The sequence below is a fragment of the Calidris pugnax genome, unplaced genomic scaffold (genome assembly GCF_001431845.1).
Source record: "Calidris pugnax isolate Ruff unplaced genomic scaffold, ASM143184v1 scaffold133, whole genome shotgun sequence".
Taxonomy (NCBI): domain Eukaryota; kingdom Metazoa; phylum Chordata; class Aves; order Charadriiformes; family Scolopacidae; genus Calidris; species Calidris pugnax.
The window spans coordinates 244,267-261,802 of NW_015090977.1; the positions used below are offsets into that span (position 1 = coordinate 244,267).

Genomic DNA, 17,536 nt, shown 5'->3' on the forward strand with positions numbered 1-17,536 from the left:
TTCCTCCGCCCCCAGGCCCGGTGGTACCCGCCCCCGCCCGCCCGCTGCAGCCGCTTCCCCCGGGGGCCGCCGGTGCGCGGGGCCTGGCCAGGCCGCGGCCCTCGGTGGGGCTGGAGGCGGCTCCGCTCCCGCCCGGGCAGCGGCCCTACAGCGAATTTGGGGTATTGACTTTAACCCCCCACCCTTTTACCGTTTCTCTCGCTATTTTAAGGTGTAGCTTTCGCATAATTTGCGGGTTTTTTACTTAGTTTTGCTTCCCGAGGTGAAGCCCGTCACCGGTGAGCTGTGCACCGTCACCAGTGACATCTTTGCCATGAGAAAACCACCTCTGGGAGGGGAAAACACCACACACTGAGGAAGGTATCTCTGAACATCCTTTCCCAACGCCCAAAGATGGAATTATTCTTTTTATTTTAAACAAAGGGTTGCCTCCAAAGAACCGGGTGAACTCTCAAGCTGAAAACCACTCAATTAACTCTTTCCCCCTCTTCCTTTTCCCAGCCAGTCTCCAAAATCCACCATGGATTACCTCTCCAAACCGGGCTTGCTCAGCGTCATCGCCGGCGTTGCCTGCGGGGTGTGCCTGGGATGGGGCATCCGTGGGAGATTCCTGCGGCCGCCCAAAGCTGGAATGTCCGTCCCCGCCAACGGGCTGGGGGGTGAAACTGACATCATGGGGGAGTCCGGGGAGTTCAAGATGGTGCTGATCGTCCGCAACGACTTGAAGATGGGAAAGGGCAAAGTAGCGGCGCAGTGTTCACATGCGGGGAAAACACCACACACTGAGGAAGGTATCTCTGAACATCCTTTCCCAACGCCCAAAGATGGAATTATTCTTTTTATTTTAAACAAAGGGTTGCCTCCAAAGAACCGGGTGAACTCTCAAGCTGAAAACCACTCAATTAACTCTTTCCCCCTCTTCCTTTTCCCAGCCAGTCTCCAAAATCCACCATGGATTACCTCTCCAAACCGGGCTTGCTCAGCGTCATCGCCGGCGTTGCCTGCGGGGTGTGCCTGGGATGGGGCATCCGTGGGAGATTCCTGCGGCCGCCCAAAGCTGGAATGTCCGTCCCCGCCAACGGGCTGGGGGGTGAAACTGACATCATGGGGGAGTCCGGGGAGTTCAAGATGGTGCTGATCGTCCGCAACGACTTGAAGATGGGAAAGGGCAAAGTAGCGGCGCAGTGTTCACACGCCGCCGTTTCCGCCTACAAGCAAGTTCAGAGGAGAAACCCCGAGCTCCTGAAGCAGTGGGAGTACTGTGGACAACCTAAGGTGGTCCTCAAAGCTCCCGATGAAGAGACTCTGATCCAGCTCCTGGCTGATGCTAAAAACCTGGGACTGACTGTGAGCTTAATACAAGACGCGGGTCGTACTCAGATAGCTCCAGGCTCCCGGACAGTCCTCGGTATTGGACCAGGACCAGCTGATGTAGTAGATAAAGTCTCCGGTCACCTAAAACTCTTCTAAACCAGGGGACAAAGAAAGCGCATTGGTGTATGTCAGTACTGAAGGGATAAAGTCCAAATATGGGGGATTTTTCTGTAGTTATCGCAGTAGAAATAAAATCACCAGGTTTTGTAAGAGATTTATTTGCAGATCATGAGTTTCTCGAGCTTCTGTATCATGTTATAAAGTCCCAAAGAAAACACTGGGCTCAGTGGAACTGGGGAAATGTAGAGCTGGCAGAATTTTACTACCCCTAAGAACAAACCCAGTACATCTGAGACTTGTGCAATTGCTCTTTGCCAGGAGGTATAACGGTAAGACAAGGGGAACCGGTTTTAAATTGGAAGAAAAAAGATTCAGATTAGATCTCAGGAAGAATTTTTTTTACTATGAGGGTGGTGAGACACTGGAACAGGTTGCCCAGGGAAGTTGTGGCTGCCCCATCCCTGGAAGTATTTAAGGCCAGGCTGGATGGGGCCTTGAGCAACCTGGTCTGGTGGGAGGTGTCCCTGCCCAGGGCAGGGGGGTTGGAACTCGATGATCTTTGAGGTCTCTTCCAACCCAAACCATTCTATGATTCTATCCTTGAGGATTTTGCACTTTGCCTGGTTTACTGGCCGAAGAGAAGTGTGAGCAAGTTTGTCCCATGTGCTAAAAGTGACAGGTTCCTCCTCTCTGCCTTACAGGAGGGGGTTTTGAAGAGACACATTCTTTAATTCAGAGAAGATTCACTGCTGAAGCAGTTAAAAACTGCCCCATGCAGCCCGGGGGAGCTGTATCCAGCTTCCTGCACAGTCTCTGACACAGTAACTGATGCAATAGCTTGTAACTGGTATGAGACGGACCAGGTTAAACAGGCTGGGCAGCCCAGACCTTAAGAACCAGCAAACCATTGCAGGAAGCAGCTGTAAACCACACTCCTGTCTGGAGGTGTTGCTGTACCCTATTGCACTTGTAGGAATGTGCCAAGGTAAAAAGCTGTTTATATGTAGGGTAACTCTCTTTATACAGCAACTAGCTTAAATCCCGCTTTACTTGGGATTAACAAGTCTTTTAGGGTTTAAAGATGTTACTGGACTGTGTTCAGATCACACTGGTCATGGCTGGTGTGAATTATAGCTCTAACACCATAGAATGTGGCACTTCAAAGAAGGTTGGCTTTCTACAAGTCGGTTTTACAGCAGCAGTTTTGTGAGAATGCTGCTGTTGAGCACGTGTCCTGCAGCCTCTGGGCCACATCCTCCTTCTGTTCTCTCTCACACAACATATTGCAGCTGTAATAGACATAAAGAACGAAGAGGTTTCTATACTGCACCTCTTATTTGAGCACAATACTTTTACAGAGACCAACCCTACTCACTGCAGACTTTTATTCCAACGTGTAGGTCTTGAGTAAGGACCTACAGCAGGTTAAACCCCCTCAGATGCCTACACCTTCACCTCCACATTGCTCAGCTGACAGGACCACACACTACAACACCAGAATCACAGGAAGGAGGGAGAAGGGGATTCAGCCTCCGAGCTGGAACCTGACACTGGGGATGGCTCCTCGTTAAGGGACAGAAGCTTCTCCAGCTGTCACAAATATGGCCAGTGCTGCAATCCTCATTGCACTCAAATATGACAGTATCCAGAGAGAAACATTTAAGTCCATTTTATTTGAAGCTAAATATATTTAAGGCAACTTACATACCTAGAACATGATCTCAATTTAACTGACACACCCTACTACAATCCTAACGTATCATCTGATCAAATATGCTGTCGTTGACCACGGTGCAGCCAACTAGTGAAAAAGTGCTATTTTCTTCTCTCTGGCATAAATCTTTCTCTAGAAAAAGCATTACGTATTTCCTTGTATTGCCCCCTCAGTGCAAGACACCACTAAAGGTCTCCATTGCTGCTCTCTTAATGGCCCCTCAGACCCCTGAACTAATTAGTTCATGCCCCATAACTACTAGCACTGTAATACTTGGTTGGAGTTCAAAGGTCCTTTTTGAAGACAGTAAAGTGAAGCTACCACTATGCAGCATGTCCACAGTCCAGTAATTTATTTTTAAATTGAGTAAATTTCAAATTGCACAAACAAAACTGAACAGCAATATGCTTGAATTCTCTCTTCTGTACACTCAAAACAGTGATCTAAAACACCACAATATCCAACATACACAAACCTCAGGGCAGGGTTAGTAAATACACAGATTGGAATCATGGTGCTCTGTTCCTGAATGGAATGTCCCACAAAAGCACAGGATACAGCACAACATAAGGTCATCTGTTACATATGGAGTGAGCAAAAAGACACTAGCATTTTCTATATGCATAACTGGAAAAACCTGCATAGGTTAAGGAAAAAAAAAAACCCAAAACAAAACAACTTTTACTCATTTTAAGTCAGGCAAGGTTGTCTGTACGCATTTTAAATTCTTTTAGAGCTATGCAATCCAACCAGGGTAGGATATGCTGATTAGTGTTGTCTCTTGTCAGCAGTCTTGCAAGGTCAAATACAAGTATCTTCGCTTTAGCTTTCTCCGAATATACAGTGAGACTTAAATGCATTTAGAATAGACAGTACATACTGTAAGCTGCTCACATACAATGAACTTAAGATTCAATATTAGAGTTTAACACTATAGAGTGCAAATCAGAATCTTCACAATAGACTTAATGGTAATAAGCAGTCCTGCGAAAGCCCACTTGAACAAAGTCGTTTTAACTATTTCCCCCTTTTAAAGTAAAGTCTAAATGACATGGAATGTGAAAAAAGATTTAACATAAGTGATTCAAATAGTTTGCGCTAGAAAAAACAGTCCTTCATGAAATAAAGGTTACAAGACCACGAGGCAGAACTCTTGCTTTTCCCTGTTATGAGTTAAAGCGGGGAGGGACGGTGGAGTTTCAGTAAGAAAAATACGCTAGCTCCCAAGGGACTTGTGCTGCATCTCACATGCTGTACCCAAAGCCAGGCTGCGGTTGCCCGTAGGGAGGTGCAGTGTAGCCATAGCCAAAAGGTGCTTGTGGAGGAACTGCCACACTGGGTCCCGCTGTCAACATCAGCTGGGGCTGACCTGGAAGACACAACAGTTTCATCTTCATTCCTCGGTACCGAGAGTTCAGCCAGCAGAATTCCTGCAACTTCCCTGTAGACATTTGTATGTTTAACGGTAAGTCCCTAGTGACCTGGTTTAGGATCCTCAGCGGCCAGAATTTGTGGGTATTTCCCCACAAAACCTCAGGACAGAGTATATGGCTAAAAAATACTACACTATGAAGTACGTGGACACTGAGAGATTCTTGAAATCTGGGGCAAGTAGTTTAAGTATTTAGATATCTGATGAGGAGAGAGAAGGGAACAGCTTCCTATTCCTTAGGCACTGACCTCGCCCAGTCTCAGAATCAGTTTGGCTTTTGAGCAGCTTTTCCTGCTGCAATTGTGTTAGTAACTCCATTGAAGGCCAGAGTCCCAGGCCACAGTGAGCCTGATGTGAAGGCTTGACCCTGGAGTCCTAATGTGCAGAAAACACCTTCTAAAACATTCTCACAGGCCACATTCATTACGATGGAATGGTTCATTCTGCAGAACTGTATCTTTGATAAGTGTCTGACTTTCAGCTACTTATGATAACAATTTAGTTAGAGAGCAACATTAGAGCGGTACTTTATCTAGTATTTTGGAACACATTCCTTTAAGACTTGATTTCACATGAAGAACCTTCCCATTTCCAAGGACGTCCTTGGGGAAAAAAACACGACTAGTGTTGTTTTAAAAGCAAACTGTGCTACTGGCAACAAATGAACCAAAGCATTACCATAAACAATAGGTTGTGTTTCTGTAGCTTGCTCCTCTTCCTTTCTCAAAGATTCTGATGCATCCAGTTTATCCACCTGGAATCGAGACCAACAGTTAAAAAAACTCCTCTAAAAGAAGTACTTATTCATGGCAGAGAAGTGGAAAAGCCTTAGTGGTATGTTAACACCCATCAAGAAAAGGAGACCATTTACAAGTTAAGATCAATTCAAGTAGCAATGTTGGTACTGGTGCAGTCAAAGATTGTCCGTTTCCTGAAAAAAATCCCTAATTGAGGGATTTGTTGAACTTCTTTGAAAAAGCTCACTCCAGGCTGAAGCTTTGTACGAAAGGTTCCATACTGGACTAGAGCTACTTTGACATCAGTAAGCTCAGTCACTGTTGCTCCAACTGCTTCAGGGCACAAACTCAGATTTTAGCACAATGTCAGTTGGAGACCTTTGGTGTTGGAGCAATTGCTACCGTAACGCCCAGACCTGGAGAAGTTTCCCTGAATATAACATTGAGGCAAAGTAATCTGAAGTTGGTATTTGGCTACAGGAGACTGCAATAGCATCCGACATGTCACTTGAGCCTCAAGATTTCACTTTCCAAACCCATTCACTCATGCAATTTAAGTTCAAATGCAGAGAATGCATGTGTATAAGACTTGCTTTTTTTTTTTTCCACTCTAGAACTGTGTGGCAGTCAGCCTAAACCCACCAATACTCAGTTGTTGGAGCTTAACACACAGTAACAAGATCAGACTAGCCAGCTTCCCTCTGCTGCACAGCAAGTGCGATGGTGCTGTTAGCCCACCCCTACAGAAAGGCAAGAGAAGAAACTTGTTCTGGAGTGAAATATTGCTTGTTACTAAAACAGATCCAAGGAAACTCAGCATTACTACAGGCTAAGGCAGGCCCTGAAACTAAAACCACAAGAAATGAGGTATTGATATTTTACCTGGGAGATAAGATTTAGAATCAAGTCAGAGACAAATCATGCCAATTACTTTTTAAGACAGTATGACAACTCACAAACCAGATTAGTCTTTCATTTCATTTGTGTCCTTAAAGGAGTTTGAAGACAGGTTTCCTGTACTTATACAGAGTTGGCATTACTTATTCAGCTACACCAACATCCATGAGTTGAACAGTTTACAGCTTAACTGTGCTACATCAGCAAATATTTGCAGGAAGCTCTTAACGGCTTTCTTCCGTTAGTTGTGAATTACAACATGTGTTCCATAAACCTGTTAATTTGTAACCTCAATTAGAGGCATAAATCCAGGAAGTGGCATAAGGCCCGAGCTTTATGAGTTCGTTCATTGACTGGGCTTTCAGGCCAAGCCTTTTTGTTACCTCACACCAGTATCTGGCTTGCTGCTGTCAAAGCGCACAGGAGCGTATGCCAATGCTTCAAGACTCATTTCCAGACACCGTGCTGAGAACTGCACTGGTTTTAACTCAAATAACACCACACTGAACACAGAAGCACAAGTTTAGAGATGCAAATCCAAGGAGAATGTGCAGAGTTTGCTACTAAACAGAGGCATTCGGCTTACGCGCACTTGGAAAGCCTCCAGCCATGGACACTTAATGCATTTTTGGACCCAGTTTTGATGCCTCCCCTCAGAGGTAAACAAGTATTTACAGTAAACAAGCACAAGTTTGAAACCAGCCTGCAGGATGGTTCTTACACCACTTGCTTGAGCATCACCAGGTTCAGTACCCTACACGCTTGTAGCAAGATTATTTTAAAGGCTTTTCCACAGGGACTGCAATAAGCTGCAGAGGAAAAGTAACATGCATTCAATGTTATCGTGTTATGTGTGCATGAAAAAGAGGCAAAAGTACTGAAGCAAGAGTGAGGTCTGAAGATGACTGCCATACAGGCTCCCCCCAAAAAACCACACGCAGCCCACAGCAATGCCTTGTAGCTTAAGGAGTAGTGGGATGTAATCGCAATGACTGCTACACATGCGTAGTTTATGCAAACACTGCAGTTCAATTACCTTTTTTCACACACACGCTTTCTTACTGCCTCACTTACTAGCTGCTGAAGGACCTTACACTACCCATTTTTAGCCAGGTTAGCCTTGAGTTCCAGTGGTGTCATTACAGACAGCTCGGCACCAAGAAGCAGTTTGCACTTAGTCCATCTTCAAGCCTTTTGTCAGTTTGTTCGCTCTTTGCTCAACCACATTAATGGAAAACTCACACTGGGGCTGACCTCTGGACTAAGGAGAATTGGAGCAGTAGTTGTACACAAGCAGATGGACAGAAGCCTTAGAGACTGCCCTTTGGAAGGGCAAAATTGTATAGCAAAAGGCAAGCCTTGGAAGAGCAATAAGCATTACCTTTTTTTCCTTTTATTTTAAATGAGGTAGCAAGAGAAGTTTAATGAAGCTGAAGAGCTTGGAAGGCAGTCTTTTTTTTTTTTTGCACAACTACAAGAAATCTGCTACAGGGAAGAGAACCACAGACTTGGTCTAATAGCTGATGTTTTAAGTTGCTACGTGAACTAGAGCACCGTGTGGATTAGGCTAGCACCATAAGAACTGGACACCTGAATGAGGAAGAGTCTCTTCTGAAGCAGCTAGTATCTACTCTGCCTACGGTCAGCACGCATTAGTAACGGTCAAGAGATCAGAAACTGGATCACAGTCCTTCAACTAGCAAATGCCACATCGATTTACGGTTCGGAGACAGTGGTCCAAGATTTATTTCTTATTATAGGAAGTTCTTCCAGTCTGATTAGCTGTCAAATAGTAGCACTCGTGTACCCTTTCGACACCAGGCTGACTGTGATCCAACTGATCACCTGTACGCCCTTCCTGAGGATCTATTAGCTTATTAGTAGCAAATGAATCTAGTTTTGTCCTACAGCACTAGCTACTTGTATAGTTAAACAATTTGCATATGCTTTAGTGATATTTTGTTTGGGGAAAAAGCAGTAGCAGCAGTGTAGTAAACATAGGAAAGAAAAAAACTCATGCAGAATCCTTAGACTTAGTCCTCCAGACTTAAAGATGGAAAACAAGAATCAACTTTCACCTTTTCCTTTATTGCATCAACCTGCAAAGGAATTCAGAAGGTGCAGCTTAGAAAAATCAAATTCCATATTTAGCATATAAAAGGTAGAAACAAAAGCGTCAGGGAAGAAATAATTAAGGTACAGGCGAGTAAAAACAAAGATACACCAGAAGTATCTGCTTTAGAAAGGCAGCTCTGCTTGTTGCTAGATCTTACTGCATTTATTTCATTAGCTACACTACAATCCTATCCTAATCCTTTAGCAGATCATGAAATTTTAATCTTTAAAAAAATCCTACTCCAAGACTACTCTCAGGAGAGGTCTAGTATTATCTTGGTACACCAGGTATACCTGACAAGCAATGCTACTGCTTAGATAGCTCCCCACCTCCCCCAAAACACAGCATTTAAGGATAGCAGATTGCTATAGGACTACAGAGCAGCCCTGCCTTTAGAAGTAACAGCCAGGCAAGTCATCTAGACAAACAGGCACTCTACTCTGCATTGACTCAAGCTTGAGTTCAGCTTTTACTTCTCACAGGAGTCATAATCATTAAGGAATTTACACCATTCCACTGCAAGATACTCTAACAGCTTCAGCTGGGCAAATCTTGTTAGTGACAGTTGGTATTTAACTCAAATCTGGGGTACACCAGGTATACCTGACAAGCAATGCTACTGCTTAGATAGCTCCCCACCTCCCCCAAAACACAGCATTTAAGGATAGCAGATTGCTATAGGACTACAGAGCAGCCCTGCCTTTAGAAGTAACAGCCAGGCAAGTCATCTAGACAAACAGGCACTCTACTCTGCATTGACTCAAGCTTGAGTTCAGCTTTTACTTCTCACAGGAGTCATAATCATTAAGGAATTTACAACAGCTTCAACTGGGCAAATCTTGCTAGTGACAGTTGGTATTTAACTCAAATCTGGTTCAAGTCTGTCAGAGCATTATTAAGGACTTTCCCCATCCTAAGTCACTTCACAGAAAAGGTAAGTCATAATTAGTGCCATTAAGTATCAGAGCCACATTTTAGAGTTAAATGCACAGCAGACCAAGTTAACTCAAGATCTAGCTATAAAGCTTTTTTAGTATACAGTCTAGAATTTACTTAGAGCTGGATCCCAGCTGGGATTCCTGACTGACAGAGTACATGGAAAGCCTGAATCCTGGAACTAGTTTAAGACACTGCCTACGTTCAGGCAAATACTACTGATGTAGGTTCTGCAATTGGTAGATAGAGTGGAGCCTGCAAGTGTTTCAGTCTCTTAGAGGGCGAAGTCTCTCCCCAGATGGACTGAAAAATAAGTGTGGACATGGACAGACAGACATTTGACAAAGCCCAATCAATGTTAGTAGCAAGCAGACAGTCTCAAGGCATACACCACAGTGACTAAACAAGCTTTTGGTGTTGGAGAAGCACCTGCTCTTACCTTGGTCAAGTATTCCTTCATGACCTGAATGAAGTATGGCATGGCAAAATCCATGATGTTGTGTCTCCATGCTGTTTCCAAGACAACATCTGGCCTTAGGAGATCGTAGCAGGTGAAGAGACAAGCACCAAAGCATTCTCTCTTGTTCTCCTGCAAGAACCACTGCAACAGCTCTTCTGCCAACTCAGTGTCTTTGGATTCTGAAGCATACTGCATCGCATCCTACAACAGGAGAGAGTCTGTTTAGCCTCAGGGGCCACAGTTAAATACCACGTGCATGTCAGTGATTGTACTAAGCTGCAATCTCTTACTGACATTAGCAGAGAGGAGGCATTCTATGATTTGTTTCCAAGAAATCTATGTGCTGCCACTCTGAAGCAAGATATGCCAGATTAGCAACAGGCACCACCTAGTGGCATCCAAAAAGATGCAGCTTTACTACAAAGTCACAGGTCTCCAAACAAGCAGAACGTGCTAAACCAGACCTGTGCAGTGCCCTTACCTTGTACAGTCTGTCTTTCTTACAGAGTTCTACACTCTGTTTCCAGCGGTTGTTTCCTTTGAAGAGATATGCAGCAATTCTCCGGAACTCTATTAGCTCATGTTTCTCCAAACGTTGAGCAAGAGAAATGTTGTCAAAGTTGTCATAAGCATCTATAGAAGTCCTAAGAGCCTAAGCAGAAAAAAAAAAAGAGAAGTTATTCACAACTCAGATGTACAACTGCATCCACACAAACATTTTCCATATGTCATAGTTCTGTATTCCTACTTCTGAAAAGAAAAAAGTGTTACAGCCAAACCTGCAAAGGGATCTGCTTTATTTTTTTTGAAAAGCCAGTGCTTGACACACATGGAGTTAAAGGTATCCCCGTTAATATTTTTCAGCAGCAATTGCTGAGGTTAAGAGCCTCTGAATACCAGAGAGCTGCTCCTTGAAAACAGTAGAACAGCTAGACACCATAACTGTTAGCTCTTCCTGCGACTTCTTTCCTTAGAACACACCACTTGCCTTAAATAAAAGGTGATCTGTCACACTCATAACAAAAGTAGCCAGTCTATCCCCAGTGGGAATAGCCCAAAAAGCTCCCACAAAGCCACTAACTGTTCTCCACTTAGTCCTTGGCTGGTCACCACTAGTTCAGTTTGAAGTGGCAAAGAACATAAGGAACGCGAGTTAACAGCAAGCAGGTAAAAACTACTGAAAGTGAGAGAGAAACTCGTGTTTCTAGACATTAAACACACACCCAAAATATTAGGTTAATACTGACACAGTAGCCAGCTTGAACAGAGCTTTGAAATTCCAGAATAGCTGCTTCTATTTCAAACCATATACAACATGCAGCTCGATACCCAGCCCAGATATTACCATTTCAAGAAAAGCCATACCTGGTAGTCTTCTTCAATAATGAAGAGGTTGTTCAGGGACTCATTCACTGATTTGTTGTTGTGATTTTGAACGGAGCGCAAGTAAGGCTTAACCAGTGGGAGCTGTTTAACCTTGAAAGAATCAGGTAGATAAATGTCAGTCAAGATAACTTTTTGTAGAGGTCTAGCATCTTTCCTGTGAGGCAATGAAGCAGCTAAGCATTCTAAAAATGCTACTAGAGCTAAATGCTTTTCCAACTGCAACTTTTTCTTTGATCTGGACAGTAGGAAAATTACCTTTGTGAAGAAGGTGACAGCACGAGTGTGGTCAAGCCGAGGGGACAACACCATCAGCAGATCATTGAGCAACAGAGGTTTAAATTCCAAATAGAACTGAACCGCCTTGTAATACAGCTCCACATTGGCCACCTATGGAGAGACAAGTAAGGATGCACTTTCAGAACAGAAGTTTGATTATAGATGACTACAAACAAAAGACAGACATAATAGCAGATATTCCAACACAAGTGAGCCACCTAAGACTCTTTCTTGTCTTTAGAAATCTCCTTAATTACTGTACTTAATTGCTTTGAATTTATGTAGCAATATAAAGAGCTTTGAATTTTAAACAGGCTCCTTACTAGAGAAGGAGAAGATCTGAAGTGCACATCGCAAGAAATGTACTTCATTTCACTAGGAAAGTAATACCTTAGTGATGATATCTTTGAACTGGCCTTCTTTCCAAGCATCTGTTGGGTGATTCATCATTGTGATTATAGCGTTATCATATTCTTCATACTTATCATACAAGAACACCAGTTCGGCCCAGAGATGGGCTTGTTCTGCAGCTCTCAGAACCTAAGGCGAAAGGGATATTGGAAATTCCAGTTAGCATATATTGCTATCAGTGTCCATCACTGCTCTGGCTTTAGTGCTATTAATAACCTCAAGAGCTGCTCTTGCACAAGCTACAGTACAGCCAATCCCGAAGGATGCGTTTTAAGTTAAATTTAAGGCCTCAGATTTTCACCTTGGGGATGTTGACTCTGGACCAGAACAGCTCCAAATGCTCCCTCATCTTCTGTGGCTTGAATTTGGAGTAGAGAATTGCTAGCTCTGTAAACATCCCCATGTGTGCTCGCTCAAGTCCAAGTGCTGCTTCCAACATCGTTATCAGCTCCTCAAAGTAGCCACGATCCTAAAAGATACAGTTACAGATGTTTCACTTTAGGAACCAACCTGACTCTAAATTTTCAGCTTTGGCCAGAGTTACCATGAAAGAATTTAGGCTTTAACTGTCCAACATAGTCAGCTTAATTACCTGGTAATAGTTGATTAGCTCTTCCAACTCATCTGCATGCACAACAATATGGAGCCCACACATCTGGGCCAGGCGGAACTCTTTTCCATCAACACAAGCGAAGCAGACCTGGAATTGACAGTTGCATTATTCCTTAAAATCAAAGCTTCTGAAGAGGCTACAGCTTTGAAGCCCCTCAACTTGTTCTATCAGTAAGTTTACCTCTTTCCATGTGCGAGTGCTGTTGGCTTTCCGAGCACCATCCACAGCTGCCTGGTATTCCCCTAGGTGAACTAAAGTCGAGGCTAAACGGCCAAAGTTGGACACGTTGTTATACAACAGCTTGGCTGCTTCATACATCTTTTCATCATAACAGCGATCACCAACCTACAGGAGAGCATAACCAGGTTACTCTTGCAGCTTTTCAGTCGAGGTTTACAAGAAGTGTGTAGCATTCAAGCCATTACCTAAATAGAAATGCCTTTAAAGTCAAACATCTACCACATATTCAAAGAGATACAAGTCCCACCACCCCTCTGGTTAGAAAGGACTAAGGAACCCACTGCTACAATTTTGCAAAACCGAAAACTCAGTCTCACTCACTTGCTGGATGTGTGCGTTGTTGGGTCCATTGATGAACTCCTCTAGCTCTGCTAGACGATTTGTTTTAGCAAGAGCAAAGATTAATTCTGTTTCCACATATGACTCCCGGGCCTTCTTGCGTGCCATCTGGAGATATTTCACCAGTTCTTCCCAGTTTCCTATGAAACAGAGTTCAGAATGTTTACTTCCCACCATCAAGAATACTTGTGCTAAAGCTATACCACCAGTTCAGCCTTGTTTGACATAAGTCTTTCTACAGCTATTCCCCAACAATCAAGATTAGCCATTGTACAGCACACTCTACATGAGATTAAGAAGCTCAGCCCTGTTTGACATAAGTATTTCTACAGCTGTTCCCCAACAATCAAGACTAGCCATTGTACAGCACACTCTACATGAGATTAAGAAGGACACCTTAACATGGGCATAATTAAATAAATCCTAGTATTTAACTTCATGCAGAGACCTCCTTAGCAGCAACTGCTCTGAAAGAAGCTCCAGCTAGCTAAAGAAGGTAATTATAAGATCACCGATTATCTGCAAATGGGATACATTCTCTTTTCCCCATTCTCATTTAGGGGCAAGGATCAGATTCCTCTATTTGCATCAAGAGACAGGTTTGGCAGAACTACAGTTTGAGCAACAAATCACGCAAAAGAGCTGAGCAACATCAACAGCAAAGATTTAAATAAAACTTAATCATACCACTGGCATTGGCAGCTTGAACAACTTCCATGTACGAGGAAGGATCATCTGCTTTAATATACGAGTCAATTGCTTCTTTTACCATCCCCTTCTGAAGCTGTGCTTTAGCCAGCTGACTCCACACAGCAGGCTCATTGCAACGTTCAGCAAATTCATACGCACGATCCAGGTTTCCGATGTGCTCTATTAATACCTAAAGAAAGGGTTACCATGATCAGCCACCAGCTATAAAGGTCAGTTTTACAAGACCCCATGTTTTATGGTAGTTCTCCAAAGGATCCACAGTTACTTTTAAAATACAGACCACTCTATACAACCCAAGCAACATGAACTATTTCATGCTTAGGAAGTTTCACTTTACTAGAGGGTTCCACATACAATGCTTGTTCTACTTCCTAAGACACTGAGCAGCTTTGGTCACTTTGCTAATTGGTGTCAAGTACTGAAGTCACAAATTAACAGCAAAGTCTTTGTGTGAGGATGGACGCGTCACAAGGAGTTATTAGAGACTGAGATTTTAAGATACCTGTACAGCTGATGTGTTGACATCAAACTTCCTGAAGATTGCAAATGCCTCCTCGAAAAGCTCATTGCTAATAGCTATATTGGCTATGTCTGGAGCATCATAATTATCCAGGCGATTGATGTACTCCATGACACGGGTGCGATCAGCCTTAATAGCTGTAAGAATGAGAAGGTTCTGCAGATTCCTAAATAGAGAAAATAAGTACATATTAAGCAACAATCAAGAAACTCACCCTCCCCTTTGGAGAAGGTATTAGTTTATTTGCTGTGCCATACTACAGCAATTTAACACCTGCACGAGGTATAATTTCAGGTTTCCTCTGACTCAGTTTTAACTCCACACACCTGTGCTCACTGAACACGGAGTTATCAAGAACTATTTTCTCCAGCAGTTCAATAAGCTCATTAGGAAGATCTGCAGTCATGAAGGCCTTCACAGTAACAGAGACTTCCTCAGGGTCCTGTGTCTCCGACAGCGCAGTCTGTACAACCTGTAGACAGGGTCAAGCCATGGACAAGTCAGTCAAATCAGGCACTAGCAAGTCAAGTGAGGACAGCAAAGGCTGTTGATGTTTTGTCAGCTATACCTGGTCAATGAGCGGTCTTCTGTAAGGGTTGCTTTCCAGTAGCACGCTGGCCCACAGTTCAGGGTCTTTACGACGAACTAAGTAGCGGGAAAGACTTTTGAAGAGGGAGTTCTCATTGCACACCTAGTGAAAGGCAAAAGTTTATTCAGAGTGAAGTCACAGCTATGGAGCATACAGTGGATGAGCTGATTGTATTGCAACATCAGTAAGTCTGCTTAAAATGCAGACTAGAAATCTCAGGCTTCGATACTTTCATCAGCCTCCTGTTCTAAGATGTCCAGGAGAGTCTCCCATTTCTCATTAAGTTGCAGAGGGAGATTAAATAGCTACCTACTCTATTACAAGCCAGCAATTCCTAGCTTAATACTTATAAAGGAAATAAATGCTTTTGTCAGTCATAAACCTGAACACCTATCCCATGATACTCAGGTTAGAACTTAACCCAGGAGTCAGCTGCCTGGGAATACGTACATTAATAAGTTCCAAATCGCACTGTCCACGCTCGTAAGCCACGCAGGCCAGGTGAGGGTCCCTCTTCTCACAGTACTTGCCAACAACACGACTGTCATAATAAGGATTTTCACGCAGGAATCTTTCTGGGTTGTTGTTGCTATCGATGTATATTTTGGCCAGTGCATTGTGAGTTGCAGGCTCCTCACAACCCTCGTGAATTCTGGCTTCCAGCCAGGGCAGAAGCAGCTTCAGCCTAGAAGGAAGCAGTTTTCACATTAGAGAGGTCGAGTTAGAGAGTATCCACTTGCACAGTTTCTTCACTATAGGAATAAGCAAAGTATCCACTTGCACAGTTTCTTCACTATAGAATCACTGTAGTATAGAGTCAGTAACTAAACCAGAGTCATAGTTCTCCATTTTATTCTAGTTCATTATTATAATGGTATAACTTTCTGACACTATGAAGCACATCACATGCCAAAGACACTCTGGAGGCTGCTTCAGAGAGGTCCCCACATTAGCCAAGTAGTAAAAGAGACTTTTGCTGCTTGCTCACCCAGTGGCAGCTTCTTGTTATGTCAGTACCAGCTTCACTTATGTAAAGAGGACAAGCATTGATAGATGGTGTAACTGTTACCAGCCTGGCAGTGTTAAGCGACTTATAGAATTTTAATACCTGTTTCTTTTCTCAACCTCTGCAACAAGCTCATCAGTCGAAAATTGACCTCTCACTACAAGGATGAGGTTCTTTATCACATCTTCAGAGCAATCCACATCAAGCAGTCCCCCAATAACAACAGGCAGACGGCTTGGATTCACCTAAACAGGATAATTTGAAGTCAGGGTGTTGTCACACAGTATAGACAGTCAGTACTTATCCCTAGAAGCACACACGAAGGCTGCTTGTTAAGATTGATCTCATCTTCCTGCCTTTACTCCCAGCTTCCTGAGGTTCTAAACAAGCTTGAAAGTCAATTCTTCAGTCAGCAGGGCTTCACACCACAGTTCAGGGGCTCGCTAGTGCTCAGTGCCCATAGAAAGAACTCCTGAGCAAGCTGATTTGTCCCTGCAGGAAGTATAAAGGAGAACTTCCCCCTCCCCCAAAATGCTGGAAGTTAAAATTACCCTAAGAACTCCAAAGTTATTTTAACAAGTCTTCCTTCCTTTAAGAGGCATGTGGGTGGAGGTTACTGCTCAGCTTAACTGAAGAATAGATAAGACTCACATGAAGTCTAAGTTACTGGAGGCCACCAATAACTACTTAAGCATGTCCTAAGCATGAGGCTGTTTGCAGAATACTTACAGACGTGATGCCTATAGTTGCATAAAATACTAGAAAGATTGATTAGTTTGACCCATTAAAGCCAAGTGACAAATTGTAACTTACCTTCTGTACATAAATCTCAATATATTTTTGGAGATTATTTCTATACAAGTACAGCACCAAGTCGTGGACAAAGTCAAAGCGATCACACACAATGATGAGTGGCAGCTGGTCAGTGAGCTTAGCTTCCTACAAAGAGAAGAGCTTCAGTAACTTGGTTTTGTTCTCTGGCTTAAGCAGACAAATACAGTCACTTAAACTGTTAAAGCAGCTGAATTTGGAAAGCCAAAATTCAACAGTCAACCAAATAATGACAGCTTATTGTTCAACTAATTGTTTGCAATATGTAGCAAGTAGGAGTACTCACACCCACTGCAGGGCCTGCAGCAAGAAGCTTTTTGAAGTTTAACCCTGCTCCTTTGCACTAGAAGTTTTACAACACAGTACAACTATTACAAGCCTAAACTAGAGATAGCACTTGTAGTTGCCGGTGGTGTTTGCTGTGCAGGATTAGCACTCTGGGATTTCAACAGGGATTTAACCAACACTAGATTAAGTTGTGGATAACATAAAACTTACATACAGAATTGACTTCAAGTGCCATGTAATACCTTCTAACCATGGATTTAGACAACAGTAAGAATCAAGCTAGTAGCAGTACTACTTAAATTGCGCATCAGATTAGTTATCTAAAAGCATTCCAACTTTCAGCATAAGATTACAGAGGTTACAGTACAGAAGCTTAGTCTATGTGGCAGACAGTATTCCGGATACGTATTTCAGATCACTTATTTGAACATGCACATCCCAGAATATAATCCTACATAAAAAATTACACTTAAGGACTTTACACAGGGAGGCCTGTACTGGGAGATTTACCTGGTACATGTCCTGCACATTCCAGACATGGAACAGCACAAAAAACAATAGCTTTCATCAGGAATTTGACAGCTTGATAACTTATCTTAG

The 17,536-nt window shown here is 43.2% G+C and overlaps 2 protein-coding genes across 4 annotated transcripts in view; one reads left to right on the top strand and one right to left on the bottom strand.

The window, feature by feature from the left end:
* Window positions 1-109: 109 nt before the first annotated feature.
* On the top strand, window positions 110-1,588 carry PTRH2 (peptidyl-tRNA hydrolase 2). Of its 2 annotated transcripts, XM_014953059.1 has the most exons (3): window positions 110-360; window positions 502-761; window positions 1,193-1,588. In XM_014953059.1, exons 2-3 carry the CDS (start codon window positions 521-523, stop codon window positions 1,468-1,470), a joined length of 519 nt encoding a protein of 172 aa, XP_014808545.1. In that variant the 5' UTR covers window positions 110-360; window positions 502-520; the 3' UTR covers window positions 1,471-1,588. The 2 variants fall into 2 exon arrangements, with proteins under 2 accessions (XP_014808545.1, XP_014808544.1); XM_014953058.1 differs by lacking the exons at window positions 110-360; window positions 502-761 and adding an exon at window positions 767-791 and having other exon boundaries at window positions 933-1,588.
* A 1,500-nt stretch (window positions 1,589-3,088) lies between these two features.
* The window catches only part of CLTC (clathrin, heavy chain (Hc)), a 34,038-nt gene continuing 19,590 nt past the window's right edge, over window positions 3,089-17,536 (bottom strand). The window contains exons 15-33 of one of the 2 annotated variants that reach the window (XM_014953158.1): window positions 16,631-16,756; window positions 15,920-16,062; window positions 15,262-15,496; window positions 14,791-14,913; window positions 14,549-14,694; window positions 14,205-14,388; window positions 13,679-13,871; window positions 12,974-13,131; window positions 12,593-12,757; window positions 12,392-12,499; window positions 12,101-12,268; window positions 11,779-11,928; window positions 11,368-11,499; window positions 11,092-11,202; window positions 10,208-10,378; window positions 9,706-9,927; window positions 8,293-8,313; window positions 5,259-5,334; window positions 3,089-4,517 (exon numbers count right to left, since the gene is read on the bottom strand). In XM_014953158.1, the coding sequence (XP_014808644.1) occupies window positions 4,393-4,517; window positions 5,259-5,334; window positions 8,293-8,313; window positions 9,706-9,927; window positions 10,208-10,378; window positions 11,092-11,202; window positions 11,368-11,499; window positions 11,779-11,928; window positions 12,101-12,268; window positions 12,392-12,499; window positions 12,593-12,757; window positions 12,974-13,131; window positions 13,679-13,871; window positions 14,205-14,388; window positions 14,549-14,694; window positions 14,791-14,913; window positions 15,262-15,496; window positions 15,920-16,062; window positions 16,631-16,756 (2,757 nt within the window). In that variant the 3' untranslated portion in view covers window positions 3,089-4,392. The remainder of the gene's footprint in view (window positions 4,518-5,258; window positions 5,335-8,292; window positions 8,314-9,705; window positions 9,928-10,207; window positions 10,379-11,091; window positions 11,203-11,367; window positions 11,500-11,778; window positions 11,929-12,100; window positions 12,269-12,391; window positions 12,500-12,592; window positions 12,758-12,973; window positions 13,132-13,678; window positions 13,872-14,204; window positions 14,389-14,548; window positions 14,695-14,790; window positions 14,914-15,261; window positions 15,497-15,919; window positions 16,063-16,630; window positions 16,757-17,536) is intronic. The other variant, XM_014953159.1, reaches the window with a different exon arrangement.